The 19,087-nt window shown below is 43.6% G+C and overlaps 1 protein-coding gene across 3 annotated transcripts in view; it reads left to right on the forward strand.

Moving 5' to 3' along the window:
* Nucleotides 1-19,087, forward strand: part of LOC148475120 (beta-1,4-galactosyltransferase 1-like) — a 247,214-nt gene that overhangs the window by 112,255 nt on the left and 115,872 nt on the right. For all 3 annotated transcript variants that reach the window (XM_088457705.1, XM_088457704.1, XM_088457706.1), the window contains one exon: nt 7,512-7,601. In XM_088457705.1, the coding sequence (XP_088313831.1) occupies nt 7,512-7,601 (90 nt within the window). The remainder of the gene's footprint in view (nt 1-7,511; nt 7,602-19,087) is intronic.

The raw sequence follows: 19,087 nt of genomic DNA on the forward strand, positions 1-19,087 counted from the left end.
GTAAGTTGGTTGGTACTTAAAAATGAACGACATGAGCGATATAACGATGAACGATATCTATATCATTCATATTGGGCATTTCTATTGTACTGTGTGTACACACCAATAGAAATACTTCTCAAAATGTGCAGCCTAACCTGTGTATAGTGACCTGCTAGATATGTGCAGTGTATGTGTGTTATGTGTGTTATGTGTGTATTGTTTCTTTCTAGATATGTGCAGCCTAACATTTCTATCTATGACTTGCTAGATATGTGCAGATTAGCAGGTATATTGTGCGCTGCTAGATATGTGCAGCCTAACGTGTATTCTGAGCTGCTAGATATGTGCAGCCTAACATGTGTATTCTGAGCTGCAAGATATGTGCAGCCTAATGTGTGTATTCTGAGCTGCTAGATATGTGCAGCCTAACGTGTGTATTCTGAGCTGCTAGATATGTGCAGCCTAATGTGTGTATTCTGAGCTGCTAGATATGTGCAGCCTAACGTGTGTATTCTGAGCTGCTAGATATGTGCAGCCTAATGTGTGTATTCTGAGCTGCTAGATATGTGCAGCCTAATGTGTGTATTCTGAGCTGCTAGATATGTGCAGCCTAACATGTATATTCTGAGCTGCTAGATATGTGCAGCCTAACGTGTATTCTGAGCTGCAAGATATGTGCAGCCTAACATGTATATTCTGAGCTGCTAGATATGTGCATCCTAACATGTGTATTCTGAGCTGCAAGATATGTGCAGCCTAATGTGTGTATTCTGAGCTGCTAGATATGTGCAGCCTAACATGTATATTCTGAGCTGCTAGATATGTGCAGCCTAACGTGTGTATTCTGAGCTGCTAGATATGTGCAGCCTAACATGTATATTCTGAGCTGCTAGATATGTGCAGCCTAACGTGTATTCTGAGCTGCAAGATATGTGCAGCCTAACATGTATATTCTGAGCTGCTAGATATGTGCATCCTAACATGTGTATTCTGAGCTGCTAGATACGTGCAGCCTAACGTGTATTCTGAGCTGCAAGATATGTGCAGCCTAACATTTATATTCTGAGCAGGGCCAGATTAACAATGGGGCGGATGGAGCTACAGCTCCAGGCCTCCACATAAAAATAGGCCCATTGTCATGACAACATGATGTTGACTGGGCATCTGCTGTCCACACGGTCAGCCATAAATCATAAGTAGTAAAATTGTATTTCTATTTACCTTTCAAAATTAAGCATTTTTTTTCTTTTACATATTTAGGGAGTAATTGGGACTGAGAGTATAGGGGGTGTACACACCCACATGGCACTGGCCACACCCTCACAGCACTGGTCACACCTCCTCTCTTTTGATTATAGGCCCTTGGTCATTTTCAGCTCCAGGCCCATGTAGCCCTCAATCCGGCCCTGATTCTGAGCTGCTAGATATGTGCATCCTAACATGTGTATTCTGAGCTGCTAGATATGTGCAGCCTAACATGTGTATTCTGAGCTGCTAGATATGTGCAGCCTAACGTTTCTATTGTGACTTGCTAGAAATGTGCAGTCATACTTGCCTACCCTCCCGATTTGGTCGGGAGCCTCCCGAAAATCGGGTGCCGCTCCCAACCTCCTTGGAAGGCAGGCAATCCTCCCGGCCCCGGCGATGTGCCCACACCCCCCAGCACTTTTAGGTAAAACCACCGGCAGCAGGGGGACCGGTGACGCGATTCGCGCTGAATCGCGTCATCGTGGCTCCGCCCTCGGCTGCACAATGCCATTAATCACGGCATTGTGCAGAGGGGGCGGAGCCACGATGACGCGATCACGCTGTCACGCCTCATGCTCCGCCCCCAACAACACGTCAGTTGCCGGGCCCTGCCCCCTTTTGCCACGTCACGCCCCCAGCCCTGTAAGCCCGACAGCTCCCTCCCGGAAGGAGGGAGCTAAAAGTCGGCAAGCCTGGTGCAGATTAGCATGTATAATGTGAGCTGCTAGATATGTGCAGCCTAACATGTATATTCTGAGCTGCTAGATATGTGCAGCCTAACATGTATATTTTGAGCTGCTAGATATGTGCAGCCTAACATGTGTATTCTGAGCTGCTAGATATGTGCAGTCTAACGTTTCTATTGTGACTTGCTAGAAATGTGCAGATTAGCATGTATAATGTGAGCTGCTAGATATGTGCAGCCTAACATGTATTGTGCGCTGCTAGATATGTGCAGCCTATTGTGTATTGTGACTTGCTAGATATGTGCAGCCTAACACGTGTATTCTGGGCTGCTAGATATGTGCAGCCCAATATATGTATTGCGAGCTGCTAGATATATGCAACTCCAAATACTGTGTATATATGCGCCTACTACATCACAACAACTTAATTATTATATTAATCATCATAATCAACTTGATGATTAACATCATTTTCATTTATATATATTTACATGGTATGTTTATTCAATCACATCAGTTCCTGCCAGTTGAAGGTTACAGTGTACATTTTAATTTAATGTATCATACACAGTATTTCACAAGTAACATTCACCAAACGAAGATTAATTTTCTCGATGTTACAGTGTTCCGGGATGGTGATTTACTCGGACCAACTTTATATAGGAAAGAGACAGACCGAAATACTCTTTTGCATTCTAAAAGCCAACATCCAAGCCACCTTAAAGAAAATTTACCAATATCGCAGTTTTTACGCATTTTGAGAAATAATTCCTCTAGCACTACAGCGTTAACTCAGATTGACAAAATGTCTGAGCGCTTTTGGCAAGGGGCTATTCTTCCAACACAATACAAAGATGTTTGCGTAAGGCTACAAATTGGCACTCAAAGTTGGATTTGGTTAGAGGCTCCAAATTGGATCCTACTAGGAATCTTTTTTCTAGTACTTTCAATACAACATCACACTGGTCCGGGAAAATCATTGAGAAGCATTGGTCGGTGATATCATCAAATCCGGATTTGGCAGCACTCGATAAAAAATCACCTGCATGTGCGTACAGACGTGGTCCGAATTTACGAGACCTATTAATGCGACCAATGTTGAAGCCAGGACTAAAAAAAACCACATGGCTTCCTAAACAGAAAGATGGTTGCTTCAAGTGTGCTGATTGTACAGCATGCAGATCACTTTTTCCCATCCACATAATGGAAAAAGAATCAGGATTAAACACAGGTTACACTGCATGATGGACTTTGTGGTGTACATCCTGATATGCCCATGTGGATTATATTATGTAGGGATGACCAAGAGCTGTTTTCGTGAACGGATGGCCAACCACCATTCTACGATCCAAGCGACTCTTGAGCTGAAGATATCTGATAAACCAGTGGCCGTTCATTATCTTTAACAAGGACACTCCGTCGTAAGCCTTAAATGTATGATTATAGATCATATACCAGTACCCAAGAGGGGAGTTGACTGAGAACTGGATTTGCGTAAATGCGAAGCAAGATGGATTTTTGAGTTGGACACATTGGCCCCAAGAGGACTAAATTAATCGAATCCCTATAACATTTTTTTGAAATGACCAAACTCGGGACAATATTTTGTTAATGTGTAACGAACCAACACATTCTAAAAACATTTTCTTCGATTATTGATTTTTTTATTTTTCATTTTTTTGTTTCATTATTATTTTCTGGTTCTATTTTTGTATTATTCGTAGTGATTTTAAGAGGGGTATTCCACATCGGAGATTTTTCAGGGATAAAGTATCCGGCGTGCGCCCGCTTTATCCCCATATTCAATATAAAATCTACGAAAACGGGACCTGGCGAAGTGGGATTTGCGATAAACAACGAAATTTTCATGGAAAAAATTGTAGGACCCTCTCTAAAGTTGTAAAAACATGGGGGATTACTATGGGTACCCCCGTTTTAGCCTTCAAATGAAAGTCAGGGATTTAAATAGCTGCAGCAGGTGTTTTTTTCCCGACATTGAAGAAGTGTTGCAGAAGAGCACTTAGGTTATTTTTTTCAATTTTTTAAGTGGTCCCATCAAATTTGGGGTACATGAAAATGGGTACTAGCATATTTTTATGTCACTAAAATAAGTTTTTAAAAATTCTGCAACTATGCACCTGCCGCTAATAGCCTATTCTAGAATACACCTGCCACATACTTGCAGAATAGCCCTAAACCTATTTCCCTATTTTTAAACACTTTTTTCACATTTTTTTATTGACCCCAATTTTTAAATACATTTTTTGGGTGTCCCTATTTTTTTAAAATGTCACTCCCAGGGGTGCAGGCTATTTTTTTTAAGCCTGCACCCCTAAACCCCAATTCTGCACTTTTTTTCACCACCTATTCAGTGGTGAAAAGTTATCCCCGTTTTTTTTCAAAGACTTTTCGAACCTGCGAAAAGTCTTTGAAATTGAATACAGTGTAAAACTAAAACCTGCGATAATGACGTCATAGGTGCGATATTAACGCAAAAACTGAGTTTTCACTCCATATTGAATTCCCCTATTAATATTGTATGTTTCACTTATGTGGTGTTTAATGATTAGCCAGTCTATATTAACACACTGATTGACTGTGTGTAAGAGTTATTTCCATTATGTGTAGTACTCATTATTCTCCATTAGATGGCTCTATGCAGCTATGGATAATTGGAGATATTGATATGGAACTTCCGATGTGGCTGGATGTGCATTCCACGGCTGTGGAGCACATGCCGCTTCCGGTTTTGAGGCTCATGTCAGACAAGTGTTGGCGAGGTTCACTACATGTCCACTTTGCGGTGGGTGTGTGGTGTATAGTACAGGTTATTGTCTATATCTATACCTTCTTTAGTGTATGTTTTTTGGTGTATCAGCTGTGTTACCAAGACAGCCCAACATGTGACCAGTAGACTTCTGGTTCGGGCTGTGCGTTCCACAGTGTTGCTTGTTTTAGTGTTTGATAGCTATGACGATAGCTGATGTTTTTCTGATATGCACACAGGGCCTGATTCAGACCCGCTTGAACACTCACGAGCGAGTTGATGGTGTGCAGCAGCCACACTGCGCATGCGCAAGCCCCGGAGCGAGAGAGAAATGCTCTCGCTCCGTGGCTCACTACAAAAGGGGCGGCTATTGATGTTGATCGACAGCTCACCCAGTTTTGTAGGCGTGGCGGGGGGGTGGCTACACAAAAGGAGGCGTTCCTAAGCGAAAGCTGGCATTTTGTGGGCGGCCCCACTGACATTACCAGTGATGTCAGTGGGAGAGCTTCCGGCTCTATTAGAGCCAGAAGCTCTCTGGGGCTTGCGGCCACGAGACCCTGACCCTCATGACCATCATCCTGGCCACCCACAGCTATGCGAGTGGCCAGGAGGCAGCACAAAAATTAAAAAAAACACCCAGATTAAGAGTAAGCGCTCTTTCAGAGCATCCGTCTCTGAATCAAGACCAGTGGGCCTTATTCAGACCTGCTCGCGATCGCTGAGCGCTAGCAAGCGGGTCGATGGTGCCCAAGTGCGTATGCGCACGACGGAGGTGCCTCCGTCGTGCACATGCACGAGACCAGTATAACGATGGCCAAGCAGTCGTTAAGGGTCTCGCACCAAAGGGGGCGTGCTGTCGATGGTGATTGACAGCACGCCCCCTTTGGTGGGCGTGCCGGGGGCGTGGCTGCCCAGACGGAGGTGTTTCCATGAGAACGTCTACCGTCTGGGTCCGGCCCCACTGACATCACTAGTGATGTCAGTGGGAGTGCTTTTGGCTCTGATAGAGCCAAAAGCACTCCTGGGCTTGCGGCAGCGAGACCCTACCGCAGGGTCTCGTCGCAAGCCCGATGGTCGCAATGGTCTTGATCATCACGACCATCATTTTGGCCACTCGCTATAGATGTGGGTGGTCACCCACAGCTATGCGAGCGGCCAGGAGGCCGCTCCAAAAAGGAGCAGGGACGGCCCTGATTCAGAGCGAGCGGTCTGTCAGAGTGCCCGGCTCTGAATCAGGACCAGTGTTCACAGCATTACACCCAATAAGGTAGGTGCATCCTCGTTTATATCTTGAGCCTCTATAATGGGCTATGGTAAGCGCTGGATCAATTTGTATACTTTTAAGTTTATATGGTGTCCCAACATGCAGTGTGCTCTCTGGGCGGCGCTGGAAGTCAATCAGTGAGGGTATATAGTCTGGCAAGTGGTGATAGTGTTTAGTATGCACTTGGCTGTCCAACTACTTGGATCTGCTGTTACAATACTTCCAACTGAGGAAGCCAACGTCTTTCTACAACTGGAGCACACAAAGTACATCAAAATCTTCCTGATTGATTATAACAGGATCAATAGCACATTGCACAAGTACTGTAGGCTTGAACAGTCACTGGTTTTACAGCCATTGTAAAAATATTTTTAAATCTGAGACCATCTGAATAGATACAATGGTGGAGAGAGAGAATGGAACAACGTGACCTCTCCCAGCAGAGGCCTAAGGTCAGGGATTTTTTTGGGATTGTAGTATTGTCAAAATATGCACTGACTATAGCGCTGCTGCTGAAAGGCCACATCTCCTGGAAACTCATCCTGTCAGTGTGTGCTGGTTGACATGATGCTGGGTGCCCCCCTGGAGCAATGGCGCCCTAGGCAATCTCCAATAAAGCCTGTGTCCATTGTGTGCTCTGGTTCTTGGACTGTGGGTAGTGCTTTGGTTGGAATCTGACAATGTCATTTAAATAAAAGATATAAGTAACCTTAGGCAGGTAACTGCTAACCTGGGGAGAAAGTGAGTGTTGTGGCAAAGAGCAGCAGACAGGTCTGGCTACTCTAATACAGGGACCGCAGCAACAGGGATCCTATGTCAAAACGTGAACTAGTTTCAGAATGGCCAAAATGGGGCAGAAAGCTTTAGGGGAGCACACACGTAAAATGTAAAACCATCTCTATGCTAAAAGGTCAATTCTTGCTTTACTGTGAGGACTGGCTTTATATGTAATTATGTAGAAATGCTAGTCTCTGCAAGTCCTGGCAACTGTTTGGTGTATGGGCATGCTGGTGTATGGGCCATACTTGCACTGTAATGCATAGCACATTTGTGTCGTCAGAAGATGGACATGTGTCAAACACCAGATCAGGCCTTTAATGTGCAGTTTTTGTTTTAAATGTTTATAGATTGCTTCATTGGTTTGTTGTTTTATGTAGTGCTGTATGATGGACCAGAGTTTGTGTGGATGTGTTATTACAATGCTGCTACTTTGTTTCAGGCTACTGTTATGTTAATATTAAAATATTAATATCGTGCAGTCATAACCATCCTGTGCCATTTTGCTTCTAATGATCCTTATGTAAAGCATCCTGATTCACAGGGTTGGGTGTTTACTAGTTTGTTTAAGTATTTATTGATCTAACTGACATCCGTGTACCAATGAAAGTGTGCATGTTTTTGTTTCGTGGTATATTTGTTTGAACTTTATTGATAATGATTTTTTGTTTTTTTTTAACTTCTTGAACTTAATTGAAAAATTAGTTATGACCATATAACTCTTTAATGAAATTTCAATGGGTACATATTGTTTTATGTATTTAACAATGTTTTATTTTTATTCCAGTGAGAAATATATCTTTAACCTCTCTCCAAAGTTCTGAAATGGTGGAAATGGAAAATATAACTTTCTGCCCTGAAATCCCCACTAATTTAGGTAAGTCCACTATATATTTAGGATATAAAATTAATAAACGGTCTGCGCTCCTATAGAAGGGTTCGTATTGTACCACTAGCTGCTATCCCAAAGGGTTGTCCTTCCTTCCAAAAATTAGAGCCGTAAATATATAAAAGAGGGAAGCGCTCTGTGGTAGACAAAAGGGGAATTAATACTAAAGCAAAACTTGAATGGGCTGACAAGGGGTATAGTGTATTGGTGAGGTCAGTATAAATTGTAAAGTATGATAAAGTCAATAAAGATAATCCAATTGGTGTCAGGTGGGCATTAACTTGCGGCTGGGAATGCAGCGAATGCAATAGTTATTACTTGTGTAGAACAAGAAGAGGTACAATTATGTCTAAATAAAATGCATGCAAACTAACCACTAGATGTCATAAGGAGAGATGGTCAGTAAATGGTGGACCAATATTTCTTCATGGACTCCTTCATATTTGGTTCAGTTCCACAGCATTGGTGGAAATATTGGCATATGTATTATGGGTGCAGGGACTGTGGTATACACAGGGGCCTCACCCTGCATCCACATAATTATACTTACATCTCCAGAGTCCTGGAACTTTGCGCAGTAGAAAAGTCTCCGGGAATTTAGCACGGATGCCATGTTCCTGGAGACCTGTGTAAAAAATTAGCATAAAATGATTGTATAACACAGACTAACATATCATGATTAGATGTTCTGAGGGGTTCAAAGATGCTTTCATCATTAGAAGGGGTTGTACATTTTTTGGTTAAGATTGGGAATTTCTTACTACATGGGTTGATGATGGAAAATTTAAATAATTGTTTTATTATTTAGATACAAAGCATGACAGAAAGAAGGGAAATCATTCCTAGATGAGCTCAGACTTAAGATGGGTATCCACTTAGCGATTTAGCCAAGCGATTGTACGATAACGACATTGTTATCGTGCAATCGCTTGCAAATCGCGCATGCATCGGGCATGTTTTGGTCAGAAGCGGCCAGCTCTGCACATGCCCACTGGTCGCTTCTGACATCCTACATCGCCCGTACATGCAGGTCAAACTGACGATCTCGTCAGGTTCAGCATGTGCAGGGATGAGGGATGTGCCGGGACTGAACGAGTGAATGTTCAGTCTAAGCACATCACTAGCTATACAAACGACAGCACGATTGCAATGTCGTAATCATGCTGTCGTTTGTATATCTACAAGTGGATACCCCCCATTAGGGAGACAATTATCAAACCTTTAAGAGAGGACAAGTGGAGCTGTTACCCATAGCAACCAATCAGATTGTAGCTTTTATTTATAAAATATACTAGTTACATGATAGCTAGAATCTGATTGGTTACTATGCGTAACATGGAAGGTGAAGTGTGTGTTACTGTATGATGGATAAAATATGTAAAATGAACTGTGCTAAATGTTTTGATTAAAAGCTACTCAGTAAAATGAAATTATAATGTTTAAAAAGGAAGAAATGAGTGCTAATAATAGGGATTAGAAATGGAAAATAGGTATATGAAAAAGTAATAAATGTAATAAATTAATTAAAATTAAAACAGAAAAAATGAGTGAAAATAAACAGAAAAAAAAACCTATGTACATTTATTTCTTATCTTATTGCTGTTTCATTTTTGCATACTGATTTTTCATATACCTATTTTCCATTTCTAATCCCTAATATTAGCGTTCGTTCTTCCTTTTTAAACTGTATGATGGATGTACAGTATGTGTGCTTTTTAATTCTCCGTTGATGAGGGTTTTCTCGCCCTTATGCTGCGGACATAAGCGCTCATCACGATTCAACATCAATATCACTGGTGTTTTTATTTTGTACCTGTACCCTGTTTTTTTTTTTTCAGAAGACTTTGTATTGTCAAAAAATACTATGTCTATTTACTCATTCTATCACGTAAAACTTTTTTTAACCCAAATGGGCAAAAAAGTGTTTTTTAATTAAATTTCAAGAGAGGGATTTAAAAGCAAACTTGATTTTTGTCTTATAAATACCATAAAGAAATATTTTGTGCTTCTTGTTTCGACAATAATCCACCTTTACAAAATAGTATAAAGCAGCATAATTTCTGTAGGTTTGGACAAAAAAAAGCTTTTCTTGAATTGAAAATTTATTTTTTTTAAAACATTTTGCTGTATGTATTTAAATGTTTACTATGTGTTTTGGAAGAATATGGTAGCCCAACAATGCCTACTATTTTATAAACTAGACAATTTACCGCATTAAAGAGACAATTTTTGTTTTATTTGACATGATGGTGGAGATAATGGCTTTAGATATCCCCATCTGTGTAAAAATGTTTTTGTGTACTGATTCAGTTATTGGCTGGCACTCCAATGTTGTATGCAGGCCAGTATGGGGGAAGACAGGGCACAATGTGTCCTTCCCTATCTATGAAAAACAATTTATTTTCATAGTGGTGGGTGATATATCCTTCAATCCATATACGGAAAACACATATTTTCTTAAGCACAGGGTAACATTGTACGGTGATCATATGCAATCACCAGGCAATAAGTACTAAGAGGACCCATCATTTGAAATGGGCACTTCAGATTTTATGGATGCCAGGTGGGTGGAGACCTTCCACCGCCTGTGGACTCCATGATTTTTCTGTAGTACTGTGGGTTTAGCCTGGTAATCATATGGATCACTAGGCAATAATCTCTATAGGGGCACAAAGTCTGAAAAAGAGGACTAAAAGTTAAAGATCAGCGGTCCGATTTTGGCTCAGATCTTCCCGCAAAGTTTTGATCTCAGAACGAAGCAAAACTTTATTTTTCATGGACATCTCGGCACAGACGTGTGTGAAAGATGACATTTTGCCTTCTTCTGAGATCTGAACTTGGCAGGAAGATCCGTGCTGAAACCTAACTGCTCATGTATATTTAAAGTCCCTCCTCTTTCATCCACAATTATAAGGTATGCGGATGACGAGCCCCACTCAAAAGGGGTTAAAGGTGTGTACAGGTTGTGCATGTGTCTTGTGATTATGAATAGTCAACTTAGGTAATGTCCATGTTATGCTTCCTGTTCGCTGAAAGAAATCTCTTGTACCTTGCACTTTTCAATAGTATTATGATTAGCATTTCTAGACCATTGATTGCTGTCTTATATTTCTAGTTTCTTAGTAAACATGTATATAGAAGCTTCCATACCTTCAGACAACTTACACCCTTCAGCATTAACCTTAAAAGCATTTGTCTAATATTGTATAGGTCCCCCTCATGCTGCCAAAATAGCTCTGACCCATCATGGTATGGACTCCACAAGACCTCTGAAGGTGTCCTGTGGTATATGACAACAAGATATTAGCAGCAGATCATTTAATATCTGTAATTTGCAAGGTGGGGCCTCCATGGCTATGGCTTGTTTTTCCAGCACATCCCACAGATGTTCTATCAGATTGAGTTTTGGGGAATTTGAATCCAAGTCAACACCTTCAACTCTTTGTCATGCTCCTCAAACCATTCCTGGCAGGGCAGATTCTCCTACTATCAGGAAATACTGTTTCCATGAATGGGTGTACCTGGTCTGCAACAATGCTACGGTTGGTGGTATATATCAAAGTAGCATTCACATTAATGCTAGGACCCAAGGTTTCTCAGTAAAACATTGCCTAGAGCTTCACACTGCCTCTGCCGACTTGCTTTCTTCACCAGGTAAACAACACAAAAGTACCTGGCTATCCACATGATGTAAAAGAAAATGTGTTTCATCAGACCAGGCCACCTTCTTTCTTTGCTCCATGGTTCATGTCTGATGCTCATGTATCCATTGTAGATACTTTCAGTGGTGAACGGGGGTCAGCATGGATATTCTAACCAGTCTACAGCTACACAGCCCAACACGCAACAAGAAAAAATGCACTCTGTGTTCTGACACCTTTCTATCTTAGCTAGCATTAACTTTATAAGCAATTCTTATGTAGGATTGGACTAGGTGGGCTAGTCTTCACTCCCCACACATATAAATCACTTGTTCATCAGTTGTTTTTTCCTGGACTACTTTTAGTAGGTACTAACTACAGCATACCAAGAATACCCCACAAGGCCTGACATTTTGGAAATGCTCTGAAATAGTCGTCTAGCCATTACAATTTGGTCTTGTCAAAGTCGCTCAGATCTTTAAGCTTGCCCATTGTCGCTGCCTCCAACACATCAAATTCAAGAACTGACTGTTCACTTGCTGTCTAATATCTCCCACGCCTTGACAGATACCATTGTAACAAGATAATCAATGTAATTCACTTCACTTTACCAGTCAGTGGTTTTAAGGTTGTGGCTGATGCATGTATGATATATTACTTTATTCCTTTTAAAAATAGAAGCTTACTGTACTAACAGTGTTCATTAGTGAAAGTATTATTCGCTTCCAGAGTTTGGAGACTTGCTCCCATTCAGCTTTTGGGCTGTCAGAAAATGAACAACTAGAAAATTGTTTCCTAGAGAACAATTCAACCATTTTTAAAGGGCCACAATCCCATATCCACAAATATAATATTGACTGGTCCAGGATTTACAAAATGTCATGCTTGGATCTGAAAGTGATGTCAGAATATCATGAATTTTGCTCTCTGACAAATTTGTTTCTGAACTACTCCCTCCTCATGACAGGCATAGGGTTGCTATACATCTCAGTTTTTCCAGGATTGTACCAAAATTGGGGTCTGTGTCCTGGCATCCTGAAGACAGTCTTTGGCAGTGGAGACTCCAGATGTGGGGCTGCAGTGCAGTCCAAAATTCAAATAGGGGAGTCACACCAACGGCCCTTCCAAACTCTGCCAAAACATAGCCAGCCAGGACTCACTGGCAGTTGGTGTGGGTGTAGCTCCCCTGCTTAAATTTTTGACTGCGCTGCAGCCCCACCTCTGGAGCCACCACTGGTCTTCGGGATGCCCAAATGTCCTGATTTTGTGGGGAGGGGTGACTGCAGCAACAGTGTGGATGAAAGAGGTTGCACAGGAAGCTCCTGCATAGTCAGATGAAGTGCCTGTGGTCCCCAGCAACTGGCCCCAAATTATGACATCATGACTTAAACAATGGCGGCTGCCTTTTCCATCCCACCAGCCATGGGCAGGGCCAGCTCAAGGGCCATAGGGGGTACACCATAGAGCTGTCCAATTACAAACAGGAATGACTGATTCCAGGACCAGCCTGGATGAGAGACACTCACTGTAGTAAGACTTATCCAGTCAGCGGGAAACATTATTTTGCAGGCAGATCAGTTAAGGTTTGTCTGCCATATGGATTTTGTATTTTTATAGGGGCACTGTTTGTGGAGGTAATGTGAGGTACTATTGTGGGGACATAACTATGAACACTACAGTATGGGCCCATATGGGTTTTATTTCTGTAGGAGCATGTTGGACACTATTGTGGGGGCATACGGTATGTATGTGGCACTACAGTATGGAGCCCATATTGGGTTTTTCTATAGGGTCATGTGGGGCACTTTTGGTAGGACATATCTATTAGCACTACATTATGGGGTCCTTATGGGGTATTTCTGTGGAGCAATGTGGGGCACTATAGTGTTAGCACATGTACGTGGCACTACATTATATGGGTTCATATGGGGTATTTCTGTGGAGCAATGTGGGGCACTATACTGTTGGCACATGTACGTGGCACTACATTATGGGGTTCATATGGGGTAGTTTTGAGGAGGAGGGGAAGAATTCCAAAAATTCTTCCACAGGGTGCGAGTAAACCTGGATGCTGGTGTGGGCACTCCTCTATTTGAGAGGCTGACAGATTGAGAACCTGGTCTGCTACACGCATTTGAAGGAAGCCCCGGTGCTAGTGTGAGACACTGACATTTAATGACAGTTTGAACACATGTAATACAGGGTTAGAAGGCACAAAGGAAAGGATTTGCAGTTACAGGTCAGTAACCATCAACAAACCTCAGGATTGTAGTTCACATCTGCCACATATCTACAGTAACTCCCTTGTTGTTCTAAGGATTTAAGCTTGAAATAATTATTTCTGACAATGTTTTTGTTTAATACAGTATTTATCAGCTGCACAGCACCACTTTGCAATTCTCAGTTTCCTGACAGAATAGAAAATATGAAGTGTATTTAATATATGTATTTAATGTGCTGTTGTCCTGTACTGTGCTATATAAATATACAACTATTTATAGAAGAGGATATAATTTGATGCTAGAAAAAGGGAAAATGCAATTTTGCATGAAAAGGCTGACAATCTACTAATTTGTAAATATATCCTATCCCATGGTCCCTCTGATGTATGAGGGGCGATGTTGTTAGCAGACCAGTAGATGGGACGCCGCTGGTCTAAATCCTGATAGTGCAAGACCGACACAGGACTCAAGATAGATGTCGAAATACTGACTCCTATCCTAATCCCGACACCGGAAGCTAGACAGAGGCCATGCCAAAAGAGGTAAGTCCGGGTCATCTTAGCTGTTAGCCGTGGGGGGGGAGTGTTAGGTTTAAACACCATAGCGGGGTTAGTGTTAGGGTTTGGGGTGGGGGTGGTTAGGGTTAGGCACCCCTAGGGGGGAAGTTATGGATAGGCACTAAGGGGGGGGTTATGTTTAGGCATGAAGAGAGGAAACTTAGGTTTAGGCACTAACGGGGAGGGTTAGGGTGCGGGGTGGGGAGGGTTAGGGTTAGGCTGCAAGAAGGGAGGGTTAGGGGGAGAAGGGGGAAGGGTTAGTGTACTTACCTGACCCCTGTCGGGATAGTGCCCATCGGGATGCCGCTGTTGGTATTTTGACAGGAGGCATCCCGACTATCCATTTAAGGGATCTGGTATTAGATATTATGGGATCTTTGGGCCTGAATCAGAGTTGTACGTAAACGACTGTGCTACAATATACAAATGCCACAGGAGGCATCTTGTGTAAATAGACACACAGCGGTTGTCACAGATCTTTTGATAATCAACTATCTGAGTAACCCTATGGTCGCGCAGAATGGCTGCGAGAACTGAGACACTGGGGCCATGTTTTCTGCGTACGGGATCTCAGTAGTATGCTGAGATATGCCCCAAAAACGTCTACAACACACCTGTGTTTTTTGCTGCCACTCCCCGTGAATGTTAATCACTTTGCAAAGAAATCCTCACTGTGAGTGGCATTGCTAAGGTGCAGTCAGCTGATAATGGTTTAACTACATAAATATGGGCATTGCATCCACATCTAAACCAGACCCGCTAGTCTCATCTATAGGACCTAAGTACTGCACTGTGCCACAATGTTCGCACATAAGCAGTGGCACCTCAGGGATGTCATCCCACTGGGGGTCACAGCACAGAGAGGAGAAACCCAGGCCCTATTCTAGACCTAATGGAGCTCAGGGCAAAAGTTCCCTTTGACCCCCCCAAAAAAAAATTATAGAAGGCGCTCTTCTAGGTGCTCCGAAAAAGAGGTTTTGTGACATTCCCCCTATTCATCACTCTAGGAGGCATGCCCAACATAAAGTGAATGTGTTGCTCCTTCCTCTCCCATGCCCGCTCCCAGAATTCCATGCGCAATGACATCATGCCCGGCACCACCGGCATTTTGGGAGACTGGGAAGGATTGAGAACAGCAGCACAGTTTGTGAATATGGCACTACCAGAGTTTGTTTGTTATGCCACACAGAGGCCCTGATTCAGAGCCGGACACTCTGAATCAGGGCCGGGCTATTTTTTTTTTAGAATGGCCTCCTGGCCGCTCCCATAGCTGTGGGTGACCACCCACAGCTATAGCGAGCGGTCTGGAAGATGGTCGCATTGGTCAAGACCATCGCGACCATCGGGCTTGCGATGAGACCCTTGTGGTAAGGTCTCGTTGCCGCAAGCCCCAGAGAGATTTCGGCTCTAACAGAGCCGAAATCTCTCCCACTGACATCACTCGTGATTTCAGTGGGGCCGGCCCCAAATGGAAGCGTTCACATGGGAATGCCTCCGTTTGGGCAGCCACTCCCCCGGCCCGCCCACCAAAGGGGGCATGCTGTCGCTCAACATCGACAGCATGCCCCCTTTGGTACAAGTCCCGGAGAGACGGATTGCCCATCACTATCCAGATCTCGCGCATGCGAACGACGGAGCCGGCTCCATCGTGCGCATGCACTCTGGGCAACCATTGACCTGGTTGCGAGTGCTCAGCGCTTGTGACCGGGTCTGAATCAGGCCCAGAGCCCATTCATGTTATGCCACACAGTAGTACTCCTTATACACATTATGCCACATGGTAGTAGTGCCCCTTATAACACATTTTGCCATGCAGTAATGCCCCTTACACATTATGCCACACATAGTAATGCACCTTACACAGCATGCCACACACAGTAATGCCCCTTACAAATTATGGCACACGCAGTAATGCGCTTTATAACACATTGTCCTTTGAAACACATTATGCCACACACAGTATTACCCTTTATAATACATTATGTCACACACAGTAATGCCCTTTACACATTATGCCACACTGTAATCCTCTTTACACATTTTGCCATAGTGGAATGCACCTTACACATTATGCCAAACTGTATTGCCCTTTACACTATTATGCCACACTATACTGCCCTACCCTGTCCCCCCACCGACTCACCTCCCCCTAATCTCAACATTGGCAACTCACCTCCGCCTAATCCCCTCCCCCAGCGACTACCTCCTCCTGTGTGTCCCTTCAGACTAAGGCTGCTCCTCCATATCCTGGTCCTGCAGGCTGCTCCTCCAAGCCCCAGTCTTCAGTTATCTACCCTGCATCCCAAAATGCCAGATACAGCTGTGATGACATTACGCATTGTGCCACACCGGCATTCTGGTAGACAGTGGAAGGGACTGGGAGGAAGGGAAGTGGTGGTCATCATGGTGCCAATGGACTGATGGCTCAGATGGCGGTGCAGCGGCGGGCAAGAGCGGGCAGGTGCCGTCTAATTAGTCAGCGTTGGCAATGAGACAACAGCCATGCCCTCAGACCGCAGAACCCTGGGCAATAGCTCTGCTTGCCCACGGGAGTATACTCCCTTTTAACAGTACGGTAACTCAGAGTTGTCTTTGGGCACAAAACAATAAACCTTACTTGAGCATATCAGCAAAGTCTACCTGTAATCAAATACATGGAGTTATGCAACAAATAATGAAGCAAGCAACTTATCAACAATTCAAATATATTCCAGTCCATATCTTTTCAGGATCACATTTAGCAATTGTTATCAGCATATCAGCAGCATTAGTATGGGGATGTAGAAATTAGGCTATTCATCAAAATACCGCCTCACAGCACTGAGGTCGTGGGTTTGATTCCCACCACGGCCCTAGCTATGTGGAGTTTGTATATTCTCCCTGTGCTTGCGTGGGTTTCCTCCGGGCGCTCCTGTTTCCTCCCACACTCCAAAAATATACTGGTAGGTTAATTGGCTCCAAAAAAAATAAAAAATAAAAATTAACCCTAGTGTGTGTGTGAGCATGTGATAGGGAATATAGATTGTAAGCTCCACAGGGGCAGGGACTGATGTGAATGGCCAACTATTCTCTGTAAAGCACTGCGGAATATGTGTGCACTATATATAAATAACTGGTAATAAAATAATATGCCACTCTCAGGTGGCATATAGCGGGTTACACTTGTCCCTCCTCCGGCTGCTGCTCCGACTGTGTTCTCCCGGCAGAACACAGTAAAGTAAAAAAAAAAAAAATATATATATATATATATATATACATATATTTTTTTTTATTACTTTACTGTTTTCTCCTCTTCAGATGGGAGGTCGGGGTCCGTGGCTGCAGCGGCCAGGTAGGTGAGGGACAGGGAGGTGAGCGGAGGAAGGGGGTGGGGGGTTGAGGGGGACACAGAATTACTGCAGCTGTAGGCAGTGCTGCGCATGCTCCGCTATTGTGAACGTAATGGCGCATGCGCAGCACCGATTACAGCGGCGGTAAGTTAGAGCAGGCAGGGAAAAGTATCTGTTTTTCGAAAAGCTGTCATCGCAAACATGACAGCTTTTCGGAATAGATACTTATGGAGAGGAAGAATGATAAATTCCTCCGGTAATTAGGAAGAACTTCATGCGAGTTCTAAATCTAATTACCTCCATCGATATTTTATTTATGATGAAAAGGCCCATAAAAGTGGGTACACACCTGAAAGATATACTGTATCTGCAGATCGAGTGATCTGCAGATATATCTGCAGATGATGGTCGTTCATACACAACGGCCATCATCTATCCAGCAGGCTCGGGTCCCGCTGGCAAGGAGGCGGGTCGGTGGCGGGACCGCCCTTTTCACCGCAGCTGCCGTTGTGTGTGTAAGAGCGGTCTGGAGACCGCCAATACACACTTGCCAATGCACTGCAGACATATCTATCCATCGGCTGTGCAGCACAGCCGTTGCGATATGTTTGTGAACGACGCAGTTCACAGACATATCGTCTGTACACACTGGCCAACGACCAGCAGGGCCGGATTAGCAATGGGGCGGATGGAGCTACAGCTCCAGGCCGCCCATCAAAATAGGCCCACAGCACCGGATTGGTGTGCTGCTGCAGACAGGAAAATTTATTTTCCTGTCTTTTTAGAAGCATGACAATCGGCCTCCGAAGCTCCGCCCATTAGAACCCCCGCCAGCCTGTCACCACACAAACATATCCCGGCACCCTTCCAGGCTGGGTGTCACACAGATGGCGGCGCAGCGGGAGATTTCAAAAGCCCTCCCTGCGCCGCATAATGTTTCAGCCTCTCCCCTGCAGCTTGCACTCAGTGCCCCAGTGACAGACAAGAGTGGGGTGCCGGCCGGTGAGTAACTGCAGGTGGGTCACTCAGCTTATTTAAAATGAAGGGTGATGATTGATGATCAATCATCATCACCCTTCATCGGCGCCGCGGGACACGAACCTCGGCTCTTGTCTTCTGCCTCGGCTCACTGTAACAGCACAGCCGCAGGCTCAGTCAGTCAGTGTGTCTGTGTTGACACACTGACCGCGGTGTGCGCCCTCCTCTGCTGTCTTTATAAAGGCATTAAAGGGAGCCAGGAGGAGGTAGGCAGGAGACGCAGGTGTCCTGTTTAATCAGGCATTCTTTTGGTTAACAGTCTGACTGGAACGAGGGCTCCCTAAATACCAATGGAGTGTGAGGTATGTGAATGGATTTGATTGAATGCTAACAAACTACCTGTTAAATCTGTAAATGTTATTTAATAATGACCTCTATTAATTGAGCACTGATTATCTATCTATCTATCAATCTATCTATCTATCTATCTATCTATCTATCTATCTATCTATCTCATATCTATCTATCTTTCTATCTATCTATCTGTCTCTTATCTATCTATCTATCTATCTATCTATCTATCTATCTATCTATCTATCTATCTATCCCATATCTATCTCTCTATCTATCTCTCTATCTATCTATCCCACATCTATCTCTCTATCTATCTCTCTATCTATCTCTCTATCTATCTATCTATTTATCCAGGGGCGTCTTAAGAGAGGAGGTGGCCCATGTGTAGCTTCC

This window comes from Taudactylus pleione, unplaced genomic scaffold (assembly GCF_031769625.1).
Source record: "Taudactylus pleione unplaced genomic scaffold, aTauple2 ptg000777l, whole genome shotgun sequence".
NCBI lineage: Eukaryota > Metazoa > Chordata > Amphibia > Anura > Myobatrachidae > Taudactylus > Taudactylus pleione.